The sequence below is a fragment of the Ylistrum balloti genome, unplaced genomic scaffold (genome assembly GCF_031769215.1).
Source record: "Ylistrum balloti isolate Yb309-2 unplaced genomic scaffold, AGI_CSIRO_Ybal_v1 Utg371308, whole genome shotgun sequence".
In the NCBI taxonomy this organism is placed as follows: domain Eukaryota; kingdom Metazoa; phylum Mollusca; class Bivalvia; order Pectinida; family Pectinidae; genus Ylistrum; species Ylistrum balloti.
The window spans coordinates 155,818-179,172 of record NW_026782699.1 but is presented as its reverse complement, the minus strand read 5'-3'; the positions used below and the strand labels follow the sequence as shown (position 1 = coordinate 179,172).

The following is a 23,355-nucleotide window of genomic DNA, read 5'->3' as shown; positions in this document are numbered from 1 at the left end:
GTACCAGAGCCCTTTTGGTTCACAACCTCAAAATTATGTTGTTAATAATTGCACTTGGAACTTGACAGTGAGGGGGCGGGTCCAAACCTATTTTGACGGATAAGTCAGCGAAAACCAAACACATTGACAGTTAATGATCGATATGTACTATGTTTTGTTTCACTATCAAGTATATAAAAGACCTAATCAGCTATACCTTCCTCAAAATATGTTTGACAGTTCTTGGTGGGAACGGAAAGTAGGAAGTGGCAGATGACTTCCAGCTGATTTTGAAGTTTCCGGTCAAGGAAATAACGCGAGATTTCCTATGTATGATTGAGGCACGAATGTCCCTTAATCTTGTTTTCGAAATCAGAATTCATCTTTTATTAAATTCTCTTTCAGAGAGGGATTTCAAACTGTTTTCAGGAAAAGTAGAAACATGTATCAAAATTCATTTATGTACGAAATGATTCGTTCAAGGAGGAGATATGATATAAGATATACTTTCACAACGGAACAGTAACACCTTTCGGGTCCTACAAGAAAAAGAAAATGGCTGCCATTAGGCGAGCATGTTGCGGTCTGACGCAGAAGAACTGCAACAAGAGTGTTTTAACATCTTATAATCCACAGAAGAAATACGGCAGTGATGTTTCGTCGCCAAGAGGACATCATGTTTTGCTGCTGACAAAGTACCCGGGTCATCGTATCGACATCGATGGTAAAATTCTTCATTACGTCATGAACAACCAGTAGTGTCCTTGAAACACGTGCTCGTCTGTCAAGCCGCGATAACTCCTGAAATGTCGTAGGTCTTCTCGTTGCAAAATAAATCGGGAGCAAATTGGTGTTTTAACCCCGGACATCTTAACTCCTTCCGAAGCGGAACGCTGAGATTGAATTGATTCTTGATCACTGAAATGTCTCCTGGCCGGCCTGGCTCAGTCATTTCATCAGAATAGTCTTTCCATTTCTATGTCGTTTAAACTACCCATGATTTAACGATGACAGTTGAGCACAATCACGTGTATTGGTAACTGTTGCACATACCCACAATATTTCTTCATCAATGCCGTGAAAACATGATGCGCATACGCTTGTAACTACACACTTTTAGCAAGGTTAACTGTTTGAAATTGCTCATTGTTGTCGCAAACACCAGCTCATCGTATCGTTAGTCAAATGAAAATTGATTATTTGAAATTTCCATCGCTTATTAAAATTAGAATGTAAATCAAATGAATTAGAAGAAATACCAATACTAATAATGAATGGCAATCTCAAAGAGATGGTCTGCAAAACAGCAGTATGGTAGGCATAGAACCAGTGCTATGTGATCATCCTAAATATTTGAATTGAACCACAAGCCAGTCCCTTCTGAATTACCTGTTTTCAATAATGACTAAAAAGTTGTGAATTAGGTTAAATAAAGGAGCCTTGAGGAACAACTATGATGGCAAGTGTGATCTATTTAATGATAATGCATCACCCTCTAGCAAGTATTATTTGAATTGATTGAAACTCCTCAAGGAATGAAGCTATGACCTTGACATGGCCATTCATCCTTATTATTCAGATTGTTTCTGAGCATGTAAAGTTTGAATATATCCTTCAAGGAATGGAACACCAACAAGAATTTTCTGGAAAGTGGTAATAGTGACCTTGATTTGAAACAACTTTGAAACTCAAAGCCTTCTGCAATATTATGGTCCTACATAAGTGTGGAAAGTTTGATTAAAATCCCTCAAGAAGTATCTAGAGAGCTGACAGATTTGCACATGCAGATGGATAGGAATATATTTCTGTTTCAATAGAAAAAAAATGAGAAGTAGTACATTTATCTGTTCGTAATATGTTCACATGCAATAGTTATCAACTAGCATTGTAATTTTGTTTTCTCAATACCAAATTTTATTGATATCCTAAGACTCGTCCATGTGGAATCTGTGTAACTAAAACATTTACTAAGGAGGCTGTCTGAATGCAGTCACTTCTTGTTACGCATGTTTTAAGATTCGTGTTGTTAAGACACAACATTCGTAGCCAAATACAATGGTATATTGTTATGTGATACAATTTGAATTATACTGTCCATGTCATTATGAAGCATAGTTCATAGCATTGATTTTATCATATCTCCTGAGTTATTTGTCCTGCTCAACTGATATGTGATTTATGTTGGGTCAAATAATGTCAAGTACCTAGGTACAAGTAGTGCATTAAATTTGGGTAACTGTAGCCAAAATTCTGTACCTATGTCAGCCCTGATATGTCATACATAAATTTAACTGAATCTCATTTGAGAGGCCACTGAGGGAATGATATCAGAATGCTGGGATCAAAATGCTGATGCACAGGAATCAGGGTTTTTCATACATGAATCCTTTAACAACTTGTGACTGAATATATATTCATGATTTTAAGGTCTCGCATTCACTGTTGTTGATGGTTTCAACTTCTTGTTATGATCTGATTCACATATGGTGACATGATTTTTTTTCAATTCCTTTTTCTTTCCAGTCATTGGGTATGCATCAGTTCGACCCTTCCATACAAGTACGCAGTTGTTGAAGAAAAATTTTTATGATGTGCTTGGTGTGCCGAAGAATGCTGATGCTAAACAAATTAAAAAAGCATATTATCAAGTAAGGGACAGTTCTTGTTTCAGTTTGAATGGGACACTAGACCAAAGTTGTCAGTTAAAAGTTGGTGTAATTTACAGACTAATCATGTTACCTTGAAATGAAATTTCATTTGTCTTCGGGTGGATACTATGGTGTATTTTTGTTTAAATCATTTTGGATAATTTATTTGTAATTTATTTGGTGTCAATGAAAATGTTATAAAAAGGTTATCCAGCTAAATTTAAAATAAGGAATGAAAGCCAAGTTGACTGATGGTTTTCATGGCTAGCTAGTTGTTAGTTGAGTTGATTCATAGGTTTATAACCAAGAAAAATCAGCTTGTTTTATTGTTTCTTCACCAACCTTTGGAAAATTAAAAAAAAAAAAAGGTAAATTATGTGTCATCTGTTTCTAGCTTGCCAAGAAATATCATCCAGATGTGAACAAAAATGACACTAATGCTGCAGCCAAGTTTCAGGAGGTATCTGAAGCATACGAGGTAAATTTTAGACATTTGTTGAACTCCATATGCTTAACATTGGCCAAATGATCATATTTAGAATGAATTGAAAAGATGTAGTCTTCCAGAATATGTATCTAAGATGAAATGCAACACAACAGTCTGATTCAGTTGACACCCCAGTGTACATGAGGTAAAGATGGTAGTTAATGACAGTTTCAACCCATTGAAACACATTGATTGTAATGATATCCCTGAAGTATTTTGCATCCATTTTCCACTTCATTGATTTGATAAGTCTATAGTTAAGGTCAGTGATGAAGAATATTGTAGTATTGTGACAGTAAAAAGTGTTATTTGTATGCTGGAATCAATCTTTAAAAATTTGTAATTTCAAACAGGTTTTAAGTGATGAAGGCAAAAAGAGGCAATATGATGCATTTGGGACTACGGGTAGTGCAGGAGGTGGTGGAGCACATCCGGGAGCAGGGTTTGGACAAGGGGGCTTCCAAGGTAAGTTTTCTAAACTACCACATCTAGATTGAGAACAGAAAGTTCTGTTACCATCAAAGAAATGTTTAAAAATGTCTGAATGTCTTTGATCGGAGTGCTCCAACAAGGCAATGGTTAAAATTGGTCATAAATAGAAAACTGTTTTTCTATAGGGTATATATTTGTACTTGTTGTGTCTTGATTTAATGCTTTCTCACCAAAGTTCTTACTTTTTAAGTGATTTCCTTATCCAAAGTTCAGATGTCTAGGTTAGGCTTGTTGTAAGAAGATATGTGTCATTACCAGGCAATAGAAATGAAATAAAATGAATTAAAACTACATACTCATCTTTTATTGATACGTTCTTACTTCTGTCAAAACGTATCGTATTATTTATGACGCTTCTGCATAACAAAAACAAAAAGAAACTGCATCACATTTGTCAACCTGTTGACAATAATAGTAAATATTAGGTATATATTTAGTTGTAGACCGTAGTCCGCAGTATCAGATGTTTGAAGATCTCTTATGTTTCAATTTCTAAAACTTTTGTGTGAACTATGTTTCTCTTCAGATTTTTCCGGAACTAATCCTGAAGAACTCTTTCGTAATATATTTGGTGACATTTTTGGAAAAGGCTTTAGTGGAAACAATGACTATGAAGAATCTAAATATGGATTTGCACCAGCATCAGAGGTTTGTGAATATCTTACTTGACATCATCTGACAAATACTTCACATCATTACAGGCTGATCGTAATGACAATTGTACGATAGCTGCTTGTTCATCTGCTTTTCCTTTTCAACACTTGTAGGGTATCGTTTATGTTTCATTCTTATGACAAGTGTCCCTACAATTTACTTTCCTGGATTGCAGTCTCACCTGCCCAGCATTTCAACTTAATTTTACATTTCAGTTAATTCTGATTATAGATATAATTTGTTGATGTTAAACACTGTCTTGACTATGAATTTAATGTTGAATGTAGCTGTATGATTTTGATTTTTGAAGGTACTTATGGACCTAACATTCCTAGAAGCTGTGCGGGGCTGTAATAAACAAATACACTTGAATGTCACAGACACTTGTCCGAGGTGTAATGGTCGCAAGGCTGAACCTGGCTCTAAGATTGAAAGCTGTACTCAGTGTAACGGCACTGGAATGGTAGGGTATCCCCTTTTAATTGTTTCACTATAAAACCAGTCTGAGTTTTGATAAAATTACTTTTTATTCGTATGATGGACTAGTTCTGCTGCCAAAGATTTTGAACTTTCTGTGACTGACTTCTTTCTTTGAATGCTTTGCGAGTGTCAATGTTGATCAGTAGCATTTATTTACTATAATGATAACGCAATTTTATGGTTAGGTCCTTTAAAAACTCATTGTTAATTGTGGAAATATCATTTGTGTGGCAGGAAACAATAAACACGGGTCCCTTCATCATGAGGTCAACGTGTCGACGCTGTATGGGCAAGCGAACAGTTATAAGCAAGCCTTGTTTTGATTGTCACGGCAAAGGAAAGATTGTACTGCGAAAGAAAGTAATTGTTCCTGTTCCTGCAGGTAGGTAATACAGACTTAATTGAGTACTTTGGTCAGTGATATGCTTCTTTTAAAGGTTTACTGTATCAACTGCAGATTCTTAAGGATTGGACTTCATTAATGAACGATAACTTCTACATCTTGTCAGAGCTTAACTCCTGTGTTACATAGTGTGAAATAATGTTGTTTCATGAATTATAAAGCATGATGAATAGGAGTGACTTTAATAGGAGTTTTTATTTAGGTATAAGGTTGCAGTACCTTATTACAAATGCTGTATATCAAATCATGTAACATCTGTACATAGTTTGAATTATCATTTTTAGATTTAATTATCATAATTAAGCAGAGAGAGATCAATTTCAATGTGAAAATTTAAATTGTGACAGGTGTTGAGGATGGTCAGACAGTGAGAATGCCGGTAGGCCAGCAGGAGGTGTTTATAACATTTAAGGTAGGTTCTGTGAACAACCCAATATCCATTAGCTGTATGTCAATATTTGAATTAGACAGTGCTATTGATAAAAATTTGATTGTTATTAGAATTAACTTGTTCACTTATGCCATCAGTATCACATATAGATATATATCATCAGAGTTTTGTTAACTAGAAAAGGAAGTAATGTTTCTCTGTATGCATTAAAAGAAAACCAATCTGTGTAAGATTGGACTACAATTAAATTTGGTAATGCTAACACCCAACAACAGAAATGATATATATTGGTAAACTGATGCTGGTTTGGACACTATAAAAGACCAGTCTACCAAGCTGGAGTGATTTTCCATTCCATGCTGTGGAATCTTGAATTTATTCCAGTTCTTTGCTTCACGAGATATATTTATTACTATGATAAAAAACATGTGATCACTTCTTAAAAGTCTCGATTTCAAATGCAGGCTGTTATACAATGATGCATATTTAGAACACAGTCAGCAGAGGGTGGGCTGTTCAAATTATCCCATGCCCAATGTCGGTCATTCATTGTGTCCTTAAACAATTACTGGATGAATAATTTTCAAATTTTATAGGTAGTTCCCTTTGGTCCCTAATTGAACATTGTTTTATTTTGGAATTTATCAAAACAGCAACAAGACAGACAGGGGGTCATCTTTGTTTTTGATAGTCATAATTTATCATTTTTGCTGCTGAAGAACTTGATTGGTTCCTCTTAGTCCCTAGTTGTGCCCCTTGGGACTGTTCAGTTAAACAAAATGGTCAGCAGGTGAACATCTTGGATTGGACAGTAAAAATGTCATTCACTTTTTCGTAGATGAATTTTCAAATTTCCTATGATAATGAGTTTAAACAAAGAAGGGAAGAGATGAATGGAGAAAAAGATTACAACTTTTAAGGATAAATATATAGAGGGCGTCAATATCCCTGTGAAATCTCTTGTTATTATCTTCACTGTGTCAGATTTATTTCTGTAATAGGTTGCTAGAAGTCGAGAGTTCAGACGTGAAGGGGCAGATATCCACAGTGACATCAATATAAGTCTTTCCCAAGCTGTGTTGGGAGGCACCATGAAAATTCCTGGTGTGTATGAAGACATACTTCTAAAAGTAAGTACATTAATACTTTACAAAAACACAACAGAACACAACAACATCATGTGTAGTATGAATTCATTGATATCTCATAGATAACCGTTATGTAATATTGGGCGACGTCTCAGTCATGTTTTTTTCAATTACAGAGAAAAAAGGATCAGGGAAAAAAGAATGTCTAATAATGTTAATATGGAAAAATTTTCAGGATCATTGTTGCCGAAGGATAAACCCAGTAAATGTGTGAAGGAAAATTATTGATTTAAGAATTGAAAGACTTTGTTAGACTACAAATTAAAAAAATCAGAAAGTGCCCTGGTTTTTGCTGATGTATGGTAAGTTATCTAATCATTTGAACTTTTCTGTGATACACATGTTTCGTTTTGTTCTACTTAGATACCTGATGGGAGCCATTCCCATAGCAGGATCAGAATGACAGGAAAGGGTGCCGCTCGTGTTAACAGCCATGGACGGGGTGATCACTACATCCATTTGAAAATACAAGTACCCAGGTAGGCTATCTAAATATACAAGTAGGTTAACTTCCAAATACAAGCATCCGAGAAGGTTGAGAAGGTGTTATACAAATTACAAGTACCCAAGGAGGTTTACCATTATAGTTATCTACAGAATACAAGTACCAAAGGAGGTTATCAGAGAGAGAAATTTATCATAACACCTGGAATATCGAGGATGTAATTTCTATGACAATGAATCATTTGACCAACATTTAAATTTGACAACAATAAAGAATATCTTAAATCTATGACACTTTGTGACAGAAATCAGTGATTGTTATCAAAACTTACAGAGTATAATGATGTTGGAATGAGATCCAACACCTGGAAATGTGTTATCAGGATGCTATTTTGAAATAACTATCTCTGAAGTCTTCACTGGAATATGACCTTGCTTTCATATTGTTGTTTACAGATCTTTAACAGAAAAACAGAGAGCTCTACTATTGGCTTTCGCTGAAACAGAGAAGGGGGTGAATGGCACTATAAACGGAGTTGTAGATACAGATATTGGTGAGATTAGTTGTTAACTTTTGAATGTATAGAATTGATTTAAATGCCTTCAAATACAAACATGGTATCACAATTTATCAGTGTTCTATTGTGTAGATTATATTGCTCATCAAAATTTCAATCTCACAAATTAATTTATGTTCTAATCAAAAGTATTAGTTAAAATGGTCTTTGTGATTGAATTAAGTCAGAGTCATGAGAAAGATTGTATGATAAGTGTTGATTATGGTCAAAGAGAAAGTGTGATAATGAACTGAAGTCTTAAAGTCAGATATCCTGATTCGAGAATTTTTCGTTTCAGGGGCTGATGCTAAAGAAGAAGCATCAGGGGAATATGAGTCAGAGAGTGAAGAGAATGAATCATTTTTATCAAAAATGAAACGTAAAATATTTGGGTGATGTCAAAAAATTTTCCGTGACCATAATCAACATGTAAGTCTAATTAATTAAATGGTATGTCCGTTAAAAGTGATTCAGTCAAGGTTCATAATGAATTTATATCATAGATCTGTATCTACTCAGGAGATTATATTTAATTCCGAAGATACCCTGGTGATATCTTTTGAGTACATTGTTCTTATAAAAGATGTTTATATCATTAATTATTTATGTTATTTGAAAAATTCAGATTTAAACCCTTCTTGAAATTAAAGATGCTCTGAAGAATTCAGAATTCAATTTTTTCTGAAGATCTATTTAATGAATTATACAAATTTCACATAAACAGTATTTCATTAGAATTGATGAAATTTCTACAGGTTTGTGGGCTGTCGAGGACATGGATAATGGTTTGCTGTCCCAGATAAAAGCTGTTTTGAATGAGGAAAATAACAGAAAACATTCTACCTGCACCGATGAAACAAAGGGGGAGGCCACTTCTGAAAACTTTGTGCAAACAAATCAGAATGAAACTGGTGAAAACAAGAAGAAAATTGTAAACGAGGAAAAACAGGAAACTACAGAACTAAAAATGAACAAAAGTCAAAACACAAAAAAAACCAAAGACAGCAATGAAATTAAAAACAAGAAAATCCCAGAAGATGATGATGATGATGATGATGATGATGATGGTGATGATGATGGTGATGATGAGAATGATGGTAAAAATGGAGTGAGGAGTTCATGTTAATTTAACAAAATCTTATCACACTGCTTCAACCTACAATACAAGTAGAATGCGATCCTCTAACTGTAATCCTTGCTTGTTGTGTGAAGTCTGATGGAGTTAATATTTACATATTTTTAAATGTAGGATGTTGCCCTCCTGAATGGTTACATTCAACTAAACAAGATAAAGTTTGAGAGTGCAGGATGCTTTTATCTGCAATTTTGATTCTTGTTCATCATTCTCATTCACTTGGAATTTTAGAAGAAACTGCACGAAGTAAATTGATTCATTAAGACGTGTATAATGTATTTTGTCATGTTGTTTGTTTATATCTGTAAGGTTGTGTGTGAACAGAGCTGATCATAGTGTAAATGTGTGTGTGGAAATTGAGAAAAAAAGTTGATATATGTTTCTGTAAAACATGGGTATTTTACTGGTCTGAACACTTGGTTTGCCAAAATTTTCTTAACCTGAAGGAAGAAAAACATCATGCGTTGTGATTTGTGAAAACTGCAGATTAAAAGTATGATTCACCATTTAGTTAAACCAACACTTTATCTGCCTCAGCTGTATCAACTTATTTATACCAAGAAGCATATGTAACATACTGTCCTTATTTGGACATGATCAGTAAAACAGTCGATGATGCCATATATATATATATATATAGAAACATCCCAAAACTGTTATAACTGTTTTTTAGGCTACTAACCACAGTGTGCTCAGGATTTGTTGGGGATTGTGTGAGTTTGTTATAGAGATGTTAGTGGAGATAAACTGTGATAACATAGTCTGTATCCAAAATTTGTATACATTATGTATATATGTTTTATTTATGTCAATGTAGCATGGAAGGAGACAACTAGTGTGATGTATATTTATAAGTAATTATCCAATTTATCTCGTTTTAATAAGTCTGAGAATTAGACTTTCAAGTGAAGGCAATTTCCAGACATTAATATATGGGATGGAGGTTTTATAATTAAAGGTTACAGAATTCTACCTATTAGCACCCAAGATTTAATGGAGGTTTTATAATTAAAGGTTACAGAATTCTTCCATATTAGCACCCAAGATTTAATGGAGGTTTTATAATTAAAGGTTACAGAATTATACCATATTAGCACCCAAGATTTAATGGAGGTTTTATAATTAAAGGTTACAGAATTCTACCATATTAGCACCCAAGATTTAATGGAGGTTTTATAATTAAAGGTTACTGCATTCTACCATAATAGCACCCAAGGTTCGGTGATCCACAGGTAGATGCATGAATAAGGGTAATTATGCACATTCATGAAGTTCCAAAAAATGTGTTCGTAGGTAGTATTGTTGTGAATTTATGGGGAAATTGTTTTTCCATAATTGGATCAAATTTGCTGTTAGGTCTTTTTAGTTCTTTTACTAAAAGTGCAAAACCTATTGTAACAACATACTTGTATATCATCCAGGGTCTGTTAGCTCAAACAAAAGCCTGTTGGTGATCTTACTTAAAGCAGAAACCAGAATATATCAATCTGTAAACAGTGTAATAGATTGTGTTAACACACATGTAATAACATCTAGCAGTGCTGTTACTGGAAGGTGCCCATTGTCTCATTTGCAATGTCATTATCATAACTTCATATTATGAGATCATGAAAATAAAATGTATTGAGAAAATCATCAAATTGGATAAAGTCTCATAAAATGCTGTTCTTAAGTTGATGTGATAAATTTACTCCGGACTTTATTTACATTTTGTATACAAGATCAATGAAACTTTTCATGTTTTTTGTTTATTTTTTTCCAGCATAGGCTAGATAAAACGAAAAATTCTTGCTTATTTCATAAATCTTGTATGACAAGATCCCTTACTGTACATTTATGTCAACAAACTTGGCATACTCAAATTTTTAAACTAAAGTTTTTAAGATTTGATAATTGATTTAAGTGCATCATAACATCCACCTAATGTATGTGATAAATAAGGAACACAAAACAGTAGTAAAATTATTGTTATATTGATGCACTTTGTGTAGTTCGTTATGGTAAGAATATATACAGATAATGTCTGTAAAATGTCCACGCTTGTTCCCAGCTGGAAGTTGGTCGTTTTACTGGAGGAAAATTTGTCCTGATTAGCTAGAGATAGTATGACCACCAGATAAGTATGGGCTGGAGGATCTAGAACATTGTTGTGTGTTTGTGCTGATGCTATTTTGTGTTCATATTGTACAGCCAAACCTGATTTCAAGTAACAGTTGAAATTAACCAACGCATATTAAAATCAAAGCTGTTTAGAGCTAGATTATTTCGCACATACAAATCCAGGTATTCATGCTTGTCTGAAATGTAGTCAATGAAAATCACTAGTATAGAATTTTCAAGTGTTTATAAAAACAAACCGACTGCTCAAGAATATTTAAGAGCAAAATTGTTTCAAATTTAGATCACGGAGAAAGAAATGTATCCAAATTTTGTTGTATTTGAAATTTAAAATGTTTTGTCCGTTTAGGTTTATTCATTTACTGTGGAATACTTTCCGTATTTCGAGAGACTATTTCAACCGGGTAGATGAAAACAGTCGAACACATTGATTGTACTGGGATCACTTTACCCATTGTCAATATTCAAATATTAAGTTTTATTAGATTTGTAACAAAATTTTAATGATGTATCATACAGAATGGTTCAAAATTTTACTTCAGACAGGTAGAATATATGGAAACACGTTATCATGCATGTTTATACTAGCTACATAGAAGTATATTTTGCATAAATGAACACCCATAATTTACCAGAAATGCTGTAAGACTGTAATGGACATTTGGATGCAGCCGTGATCTGTATTTGTGATTCAGCAATGAATACTAGTATAATAAATTTGTTACCCGTTTGTGTGATGACTTGCGCTAGTTGTCTATATTTTATGTTCATTTGATGATATCAAATAAATATTTAAATTTATTCAGTTTTGTGTTGAGTTTCAAAGTATCAATATTTTGCAAGTACAATTCTAGTCTTGTAGTGTGTATCCTATAGGTTCTTAAACAGAACCCCCTTATTTTTTTTTTCAAATGCTTTGTTTTTTCACCGAACTCGCTGCTTGTTCTATCACTTACATATGTCCTGTGAAAATAGGGTACTAGTGTTATGCATCACTTTAAATAGAATTATTGTCGCTAGCAACTCCACTTACTAAAATATTCAATCAAACTTGTGGCCAACTATGTCAATACCCCTTACATGTTTTTGTTTCCAGCGTTCAAAGTCACCGTTGACATGGTTGTATACAGATGATTGTCAAATGCTGATACTGCTGTGTAAGGAGCATGGGAGTATTCATACCTTACAGTATTACTGGTAAATGCTTTGCTAGCTATCCCTGAACTACAGGTTTGCCAATTCTGTGATGCTGTTTGAATTAGGACATTTTGTATTAATGATAAGATTCACCATTTATACAATTCATTGACTGTCTTGTAAAGTGGCCAAATACATGAACATGCTTCAGTTCAAGGAGTAGCATCATTGAATTGTTTGTCAATTTTGATACTGATACAACTATTTTTCAAACAAACATTTAAGTCCACTGTTTGTCCCATTGTAAATTCTGTAGAAGACTTTAACATAACAGCAGCTTGCTTCCAATGGGACGTTCCATCAAGTGTTGTGAACCTCAGACCCTCTGCCATTTCAAATTCAAACCAGTACACTACAGCAGTCAGGTGACCTACGTCTGTCATGGTGACCTTCACTTCCTGGGTTTGCTCCAGAAAGGATGGAGGCTCATCGCTACTCAGGCGTTCATTGAGGTCAAATTGCATCAAGACAAATGGGTCAGAGAGCCTGACATGTGATAAGGTTGATAAATCTATATCAACGTGTTTAGTCATCTGAAAGAAAAACCAAGTAGAATGTGACAGTGATCTTCTCTTAGAAAGTCAAAAGGGTAATTTAATTCTTTCTAGTTATGAAAGGAAATGGACATGTCAATCACAGCAAACTGATTTGTTTAATTTCAGTGAACAAAAATATATGCCTCCCCTTTTAAGCAATTATGCATATTTGCTGCTTTCATATTAAGTTGGATGTGCAAGGATAGATATTAAAAAGTACTGTTCTTAATCACTGGTAAAATTAGTACTTTCTTAATTAATTAAGATATCTTAAACAATTTGAAAATTACTGCCTGTTGGAAAAGTTAGCACTTCATTTGACCATTGACCTTTAGGTCGTAATTATCAAAATATGAAGCCCTGCACTTTTTCAGAGGGTGATAAAGATCTACAGCAACTTTCAGATATCTTAACAGTTTAAAAAGTATCTACTGGACAAGATATTATCGGAAATATTACCACTTATCCTTGATGCAAGGTTGCAATGCGTTAATGACAAAGCACTGTACTTTATCAGCACCTTTCATGAAGGAATCTTTAATGGTTTAGTAGTTATCTACCGGAGAAATAATTATTTGGGGAACCAAAACAACGGTTCAACCAGTATTTAATGGGAGACACCCTGGGAGCAATCTAAAGAAGTCCCATGGGCCAGTCACCTATCTGTTTTGCAGATTATGAATGAAAAATTTGCAAGAATTATGTGACAACTTTTCTGATTATTCCAAATGTAAACCTTATTTTTATGTTATCATGACTCTTGGTATTTTCATTTCTTACACATCTGACCTTGTGAATTTAAAGTGTCAAGGTTATTCATTTAAACGAATTTGACAGATCATCAAAAAATATTCAACACATATAAAGAAAAGTCATTTCCTGGTATGGAAAACCGAGGTCCATATCCAAATCTTTCACTTTATACTAATCATGGTATTGAATATGCCCTTACTGCAGATATACTCAAAAGCACATAAAGAGAACAATAATTGACATTTTCGCATGATATTTACATGACCATAAGTCAGAGCCACAGCATGGTCCACATTACCATATTACTTTTGTATGAGACTAGTAGATATCAATCAAAATAAGGTGCTTTCAAACAAAATTTAAATAAAATCGCTCCATTATTTTCATTATTCCAACCTTTATAGAACATGAAAGCTTTTTTGAATACCTGGAAATTGTTCATATACTTGGCAATGTTGTACCCCAGTGTACGTTCGTTGATGACAGCACTATCCCCGTGAAGCATTTCCGACTCTACACACAGACCGTGAATAGTGACACGGCCAGGAACAATGATTCCCCCAGCAGAAAGACAGGTGGCTCTGTGTTAGAGGAAAAGAGAGGTGCCACTTACGATTTTATATATTGCATATATGTCAGGTTTCTTTGATATTTATAACAAAAGCAAAACTTCTTGGCATCTTCAAATTTTCTAGTGTACAGGTATATACAAATCATAAATTAGAAGTTTAACTATTGCTATTGTCAAAAATATTGGATTGTTACCATAGATGTGTACTGGCTTGACCTATCTGCCTTGTGCACTGGCTTGACCTTACTGTGATGTGTACTGGCTTGACCTATCTGATATGTGTACTGACTTGACCTTACTGTGATGTGTACTGGCTTGACCTTCCTGTGATGTGCACTGACTTGACCTTACTGTGATGTGTACTGCCTTGACCTATCTGATATGTGTACTGACTTGACCTTACTGTGATGTGTACTGGCTTGACCTTCCTGTGATGTGCACTGACTTGACCTTACTGTGATGTGTACTGGCTTGACCTATCTGATATGTGTACTGACTTGACCTTACTGTGATGTGTACTGTGATGTGTACTGGCTTGACCTTCCTATGATGTGCACTGACTTGACCTTACTGTGATGTGTACTGGCTTGACCTATGTAAAAGCTTGAACTTACATGTGTCCAAGCCTCACCTCAAACATATACTAGGTTGACCTTTGATGTGTATATACTTAGTGGTGTTCCGATAGTCGAAAAAAGTCAAAAATTGCTCGACTACAACCAAAAATCAAGCGCTCGACTTAAGTTTTTGTAAGCTCGATTAATCAAAAAAAAAAAAAAAGGTTAATAACCTCCTGGTCCAGGATGGGGATGTACCAAACCAACGTATTGTATCGAGCCTAGTGTATCAGTACTAGAAGTAACCAGTATTTGGCATATGTTTCGCAGTTTTCATTCAGTATTTATAATAAAAAAAACTGACACAAATCTACACTAGTAAATCAAAATTTGGATTTCATTTGTTTTTAGAAAAGGAAAGTACATTGTATATTCATAAATCAAGAAAACTTTAGATTTCAACTTTTAAACATAAGTACGAAAGAGCATGTTGTCAATATGGCGGATGATAATGAGCTGTACCAATATCCTGGAAGATTTCGATTGATCGATTAATCGTTTATAGTACTCCTCCAGATAATCAATTGTAAATTTCTGTTCCGATTCCCATCACTATACATACTTGACATTTGATGTTTACATGCTTGACGAACCTTTGGTGTGTAACACAGAGTGTATTACCTTGACCTACCTGTGATATGTATTAACATAACCTACTAAAGACGTACTAGTATTACCTACCCTTGAGGTTAACCAACTTGACTTACCTGAGAAGTGCGATGTCCTCCAGGACTTGCTGTTTGAGGATGCCACACTGTTCTATGATATCACACAATATTAGCTGACAATCTCCCTCGACCTCTGACAGGTTCGAAGGTTCCACAAGCTGCAGTCTATCACGGTCGATATCATTCACAGACATCAACTTCCATATGACATCATGTAGTCCCTCCCTTGCTATAACAACGCAATGATGATCACTATCCTTTAACATTTGTAAACAAAGGGGAGATAACCCTCCAGAGAAGTCAAGGATTCTTAGGCTATCAGCACAATCTAACTGTGATAAATGTTTATCTATGGCCTGACAGAACATTTTATTGTAATAGAGATTGTTGAGTTTGTCTATTTCTGTCCTTTCCAATAGATATTGTTCAGTGACCTGTGGTGGACAGATAAAATCTGCCAGAGGCATGTAGGGTGCTGAATCATCGCTGTCATGGCAGCAGTGACAGGAAACCAACCATAAACAATCTTCTCCTAGACTGAACTTTACATGAAGTGAGTCTCCATCCCTGATTATAAACCCATGTTGTGTGTCTGAAATATATTAAAAACAAGAATGCCCTTTGGGAGTTTGAACTACAAATATATTAATAACAATTGACTGAATTAATTTATAAAAGATGGTTTAAATCATAAAATGTTTAGAAATTAAAACCTAGAAAATTATTCATTATCAGAAATTTGAATTTCATTTCACCTTTCAAAAATAAATTTACAAATGACAGAAATTGTCAAAAGTCTTTAATTTTACATATTTTTATACTCAAATGAAGGAACGTATATAGACATCAAATGTTTTACAAATAGTTAGACAATTAATAATATCTACCATGAAGCATCCCACAGCAGCTTTGATGAAAATGAGAGGGCAGTACAGGAAATACCGCCTGTTCCCAACAGGTCTCCATTGATGGGTTAGTTGTTATGGAGATCTCATCGTCAAGGTGAAGGTCAAACCAAAACACAATGGCATCTAGCTTTCCAATAGTTGTAATGGGTAGAGTTGCCTGCCATTCAATGCCATTGGCTATTATATCCAGCTCCTTCAAAGCAAGAAAATTAGACAGATACAAATGTTTATATATTATCTTTTTCAAATACAACAGTAAAATCAAAGAACCTAGATATAATTTTAAGGATAGCACGTCTTTAGATAGTAATGTTTTTGCTTTATTGTATTGTCTCAGTGCTGTAATTAGTGTTATCATTGTACCAGAATATCATTGAAACTCACCAATGGATCATTGAAGTTGATACAGGTGAGAAGGGAAGGTTCTGATAACATCTTGTATCCCCGGCGAAGACGAGTCAGGTTCTCTGTGGTGTAGGGTTCGTCAGCTACAGTACCAGTAGTACATACTATCCCCACACCTCCCATGTCTAGTTTGTGTAATCCTGGATACAGGAATCTGCCAGGTAAATAGAACATGACAGACAGGTCCAGCTAGCATTGTCTGTATCCTTTTATATGTACTATAAATTGAAATATATGAAATATGCTTAAAGATGGTCAGTGTTTTGTATGTTGCTAAGATTGTACAAATAACACACAAGTGAAAAGCACCTTATACAATTAGATACAGGAATAAATAAACATGGAATTAAACTGCATCATACAGCTGTCTTGTCCTTCTAGAACTTGTCAGTGATGGTAAGAGCCTAAATTTTGAAAACCGAGGAGAATCAAAACTGATTGAAAGAAATGTCAGAATCAAACTGGGGAGGGGCACCAGTCCAATAATTCAATTAATTTTGTATGTCTGAAAATTTATTCTGAACTGTATCACTATGCGAATGAATTAAAATGTGCCATGCAGGTTAAGGCAAACCACAGGGACTAAAAGTTAACCTGCAATGTCTAACACCCACCAATCCACAAGACTGAACAAAAGATGCACCAAATAATCATTTGCTAATGTCATACATGTACAATATAACACGTTTATAATATTCATGGAAACAAGAGACCCATACGGCTTGTATCTCTCATCTGACTTTGCTTGACTAAAATTGCTTCATGAAATCTACAGAAAAAGAGAATTCAAAATCTCCAAGAACACAACACAAAACACATCTTTTTTGGAACCCAACCCTCTGTCCTTAAGGGGTCAATGATACTTAAGACCAAATCATTCATACAGGAAATGTAGGATTTTAAAGAATTTACCCTATTTCCAAAATGGGGTCCCACACCTTCCAACCCAGGGGCCCCAAGACCCATACAAAACTTTGGACAAAATCTTTCCTATGGGCGGAGCAGGATTTTCCAGAATTTGCTCTTTTTCTCCTATTGGACCTCGTCCCTCCTGCCCAAGAGAGCTGAGACCAACCACTATTAAAAAAGAATGCTTCAAACCAAGTTTGGGCAAAATTTAATAATTCCTAATAATTTGCATAGTGGGGTAGGATTTTAAAGAAGAGATCCATGAAAGATCTTGTTGGCCACCATTGTTTGATCTTTATTTGCTCTTTGGAAGTTTCATCTTTTCCCTTCTTTTCTCTTCTCTGTTTTGTTCTTATTGATAAGAAATTACAAAATTCTTTTGTAGCATATAGCAATGATGATTATTAACTACAAAATCCAAAATGGTCACCTGAAAGCCATTTTGTTTCCTCCAATTTCAAACGGGCACAAAAAGAGCCCAAGGGGAATCTAAGTATGAAATCTGAGAGAAATCTTTACTAGGCAAAATCCAAGATGGCTGCCTGTCAGCCATTTTGTTTTTCTTATCAGTCCTAAACTCAAACAGGCATAAAAAGGGACCAAAAGGAACCTATGCATGAAATCTGAGAAAAATCTTCAGAAGCATTTATCAAGAAATAGCGATAACAAACTTTTCAATTCAAAATCCAAGATGTCCTCCTGATCACCATTTTCTTTTTCTGTTGGATACCAAAATCAAACAATTAGGAATCAAGGGAAACATACCCATGAAATTTGAGAAAGATCTATGCTGTGGTTCTCAAGAAATTGCGATAACAAACTTTCAAAGTCAAAATCCAAGATGGCAGTCGGTACACCATTTTCTTTTTCTGATAAGTCCCGAAATTAGACTGGCACAACATGGGAACAAGGGGGAACCTACCTCGGTATGCCAAAAACTCCATCGGTCCTTCAGGCCAGATGAGCTTAAATTGTTACAACTAAAATACAGGTGCAGAAAATGCATATAGTATGTAGCATATCCTTAACTACTATGACACACTACAGAAAACATTATGTTCTGCATGACAGATGTATGTATTAACAGAAGGGTACATACCTGTTTTGTGTACGAATAGCTTCAGATTCTACTGCACATATGTATAGAGTTGCTCCACTTGGTATAACTTTGGAACGCTGAACAGATCAACATTAAATTTCCTTATCATCTTCACAAAACATGTTTTGCAATCAATCTAATAATATCTACTAGTAAACAACCTTCAACATATGAATAAACTACACCAACAAACAAAATGTTAGACAAAATCTCTAAATTACAGATAATATCAGAGACATTTGCCACATGTTTCTGACCCAGAGTCCATTTATATATATATATATGGATTGTGGGTCAAGGAAATGAATTTCCTGCAGCTTCACATAAGCAAATATTGTGCTTTAACTGCAGGATGTGCTGAAATGCAGCTATGTGAATATGTGTGATCATCCTCTTGCTTAATAAGTTCAAAATTAAGAAAACTTGTTACATAAATACAAATAGATATATACAATTATGGTAATGCCAATTAAGGATATACTCCAATGAGAAGTAAAAAAAATCCAGTATTAAACTTTTTTTCCTGATGATGATTATTTGAAAGGTTCGATGTTAGAAAGTTGATTAAAGTATAAAAATGTTGCTGCACTACTTTTTCCTTTACATGTGTCAGAATACTTGTAACATGAAATTTGATAAAATTTAATTCTGTATGTTGTTCTTTTTTATTGAGTAACAAAGATCAAGGTCATTCATGAAAACAAACATGGTAGCCCTTCATCCCAGCACGATACAGGCCAAATATCAACACCCTGGGCCTTTTGGCTATTGAAAAGAAGATTAAAGATTTCAACACATTTGATGCCCGTGACCTTGAAAGTGGGTCAAGGTCATTCATTTTAACATACTTGTTAGCCCTTAAAATTCACAACGACAGAACAAACACGAAGGCTATAGGTCATCCTGGCCCTTCGGGTCATATGAATTGTTATTCAAATTGGAGTTATCTCCCTTAACTTATTGTCCTCACCAGTCTAGATGTTGGAGGCATGAGAAGGTCCTTCCAGGCATGTTGAAGTGTAGATATGATATGTTCTCCAAACAAAGCAGCATCAAATGTTTCTGTCACCACCAGTGATACTCTGAAACCAAACATATTCTCCTGAACTACAGAATCATACTTTGTGATCGAGTTCAAAACTCAACTTATTATACAGATAGATTTTATCTTCAAATAACCATAGGCATATACAGTAAATGTACTTGATTTAGTGGTAATTTAATCTAAGTGCTTTTTGCATTGTGTGTAGAGCGGTGACTTTCAAAATCAAAGTTTGTCCGGTACGTATGTATATAAAAATGTGTCATAGTTTGCATCATCGAATATAATTATAACCCAACAACGATCAAAGTCAATTGCCTAAGCATGCTGCAAGACAAAAACAAATTTGTATACTGGTTTTATATTTCATCAGACCAAGTTGTTTAAAGAACATGACTTATTTTATCAGCAATGAACATATATATCATGGATACTCAATCAACAGCTAGATAGAAATATTACTGTTATATATATATATATATATATATAAGTAAATCTTAAGTAATTACCTCCCTGGTAGATCGTTGGGCATTGTAAGGTCTGTAGATAATTCACGCACCAGACGTACTTTATGGAGAACAGAATTTTCCCGAAGTACATCCTGTGCTATTTCAAACATTGTCTTCGATTTTTCACAAGCTGTCACATCGCCTGCTCCAGATTCTACAGCAAACAGACTGGAAATAGAAAAGAACAGAAATATAGGTCATCTTTAGACAAAAGTGGGCAAAAGGTAGGTCAATGTGCTTGAAGTACTGCATAATTTACCATTTCCTCCATCTGTAAGAAGTTTTACGAAAAAAAAAAACAAGAACAAAAAAAAACAAAAAAAACAAAAAACATCAGTCCAGGCAATAATAATTATAATTTCATACTGTATGTTAAACATGTTCTAACCACTGGTCAAATACAAGAATTTTACTCAAAAAGTAGGTGGGCTTGTTACAGAACATTTCTATTTCATCTCTATTTATACCAAGATTGCAATGCCAGGTAAAGACTGATAATTACCACCTGAAAGTCCTACAATTCTTTCTAAGTAAATGTTGATAAATATATAGAATATTACCTGAGGATTCCTGAACCTGTGCCTATATCCAGAACGGTATGATAGCCAGATTGGACAGCTGTCTGGATAGCAGACCTGTATGCACAATTCCTTCGAACATCATTAAGCATGCGGAAATGCCATCTTTCAACAAGGTGGCTACATATATTTTCCAGATTTTCTCTTGCAGCTAGATACTCTGGGTTCAGATGTAGTGACTTTCTTATGTACAAGACAGCTTCTTCTGCATACCCAAGTCTGAAAATAAACAAGTTCAATGGACATGTTTTTCTTTCGTTTGTATTGATTGCTTATTAAAGAGAAGAGTAAGCTTTTCCTTTAACTCACACAACAAACTAACCTGTACATTAAACAATCTGAAAAATATGGTTTGAACAACAATGAATGTTAATAGTAATATATATAATATTACATAAAACGATTATACACAAACTTTGTTTCACCTTGTATATGAAAAAATTCCCTTTACCTTCTGCTTTAGAAAGATATTGAATCTTTTTTTCTCATACAACCAATATTGAATGTGTGGTCATTGCATATCATGCAGGTAATTAAATTACAAACCAAGAATTGCTGAATATGTACCAAATGTACCCTTATCACAGACTTATATCTATATCTTGCAGCAATGATAAAAACACAAACATTAACACCATTTGATTATACAGTGATTGAAACCTTCCTGTTTTGCCCCAATCACTTTTGATGCAAGATAAAGTTCTACCCCCAAATCCACTGATCACTCAATATTAGGCGGTGACACAGCCATCGTTTCATTCAACAAAGATGTGTACTTATTCTAATCATTTTCAAATAGTCCTGTTACCTAGAACTCAAAGGAAAATCCAAATCTGATGTATGTATGGTCCTTTATTTGAAACAAAACTACTAGATTGCTGACAAAATCTTTCTAAAAACAGTGATGATGACCTTGACCTGACAGTGCTAAATCTCAAACTTATTGGTGACTTTGTGGTCCTGATCTAAACGTTCGAACAAAATTGCTCAAAAGAATGAAGTTGCTAAGACACTGACAAAGATTTTTTAACAATAGTGACCATGACTTTGACTTGGCAATCCTGAAATTCAAACTTGTCCAAACGATAATGATCCTAAGCATTTACAGTTTGATCGAAATCTCTCAAGCAAAGAAGCAGCCAGTGCTGACAATGATAAGTATTATATATCTACCTTACCAATGAACCTCCCTTTATTCCCTCCTGCATACTCATTGCAAGATAATTTGACATCATCCAAAATTTAATATGAAACTGACTTGACAAGGGCACAGTGTTTTAATGATACTTATCATGTCTTTTGCCTTTGAGTGTTGTGCAGTGTTTGTATAAATAATACATGTCATTATATTGTCTTTTGTCAGGGAGTGTTATATAGTGGTTTTATTTTGTGGGATATATACAATTTTTCAATTGATTTCAAATACTAAGCCTTATAATTGAGACTAACTGTTATTCAACTTTCACTCTGATTTGTTGAATCATCAATCTTTATTGTAATAACACTCAAAATTTGCTGGAAAAATGTCCTGCAGGACACAACAACAGGGATGTATAATACTGTATTTTATGTCCCCGACATCATAAATATGTCAAATTACTTGACTGGATGTGGGAATTTTGTGGACAATCTTGAATAAAGAGATCCCAGAGAGATCTTGGAATCTATCGCTGTTTGGTCTTTATTTGTTTTTTGAAAGATGGAACTTTTCCTTTCTTTCTTCTGTCCATATCTACATATAATAATTGAGAAAGATCCTGCCAGTACTTTTATAGCAATAACAAACCTTCATTGTACAAATGTAAGATGACTGCATATAAGTCATCATATTATGTTCTTTAGATGAGACGGTGCACAACTCGATCTGCTTAAAGACCAACATGTGGACTGGAGACAGACAACTAACCACAACCAAATGTGACTTGAAGAACCAATTATCTGATGATGGTGGGATAATAACAAAATTACCTTAAACTGCAATCAAAGAAACACATGCCTCATCGACTTGTATGATTGATTGATCTGATCTACAAGCCAACTGGGCAATCTGATGCAGTTTCATCATTTTCCTATCCATTTATTGACTATGTATGACACAAACTGAAGCATTTTAAAAGAGAATTTTTAAATGACATCTGGTACCTGTTCTCTCAGCATCTTATCTATGATTAGACGGAGATGATCGAATAAATTATATGATTACTACTAATCTGTATATCATAACCAACCTAAATAATTGGGCACCTATGTTGTTTAATATTGACTCATTGTCAGGAAGGATCTCACAAGCTTGATCGAAACACTTGAACAAATCTTCAATTCTGCCTTCTCTCTCTAAGTTTTCAGTCCAAAGTCTCATGGTCATGATAAAATCTTCAAGTACATCATCGTGATTTTCTGGAACAAGTTTCAGGAACAACAGAAAGTTGGCGAATGCTCGGCCGTATCTTTTTTTCGAAAGACAAGATCTAGCCGACGCTAAAGAAATCTTTGCCACTTGTCTAACGCCACCATCTTCCATCCTACAACCGTTGAATCGTTCACATTTACGTCCATAAATTGCATTTACAACAAATATATGAGGTCGTCGTTTTACTTTCACGTGCTAAAGGAAAACGGATGTTTTG

The 23,355-nt window shown here is 34.5% G+C and overlaps 2 protein-coding genes across 2 annotated transcripts; one reads left to right on the top strand and one right to left on the bottom strand.

Moving 5' to 3' along the window:
- Positions 1–534: 534 nt before the first annotated feature.
- LOC132561920 (dnaJ homolog subfamily A member 3, mitochondrial-like) lies at positions 535–11,737 on the top strand. Its single transcript, XM_060226636.1, has 12 exons — positions 535–703; positions 2,503–2,627; positions 3,022–3,105; positions 3,468–3,579; positions 4,133–4,254; positions 4,571–4,723; positions 4,975–5,122; positions 5,491–5,555; positions 6,536–6,664; positions 7,046–7,161; positions 7,583–7,680; positions 8,439–11,737. The coding sequence occupies exons 1-12, from the start codon at positions 535–537 to the stop codon at positions 8,807–8,809; spliced, it is 1,692 nt and encodes a 563-aa protein (XP_060082619.1). The 3' UTR covers positions 8,810–11,737.
- LOC132561919 (protein arginine N-methyltransferase 9-like) lies at positions 11,550–23,295 on the bottom strand. The gene is made up of 10 exons (XM_060226635.1): positions 22,957–23,295; positions 20,711–20,947; positions 20,151–20,318; positions 19,570–19,681; positions 18,600–18,676; positions 16,571–16,745; positions 16,166–16,379; positions 15,318–15,870; positions 13,850–14,003; positions 11,550–12,666 (listed from the first exon to the last, which is right to left on the bottom strand). Exons 1-10 carry the CDS (start codon positions 23,247–23,249, stop codon positions 12,286–12,288), a joined length of 2,364 nt encoding a protein of 787 aa, XP_060082618.1. The 5' UTR covers positions 23,250–23,295; the 3' UTR covers positions 11,550–12,285.
- Positions 23,296–23,355: the final 60 nt, after the last annotated feature.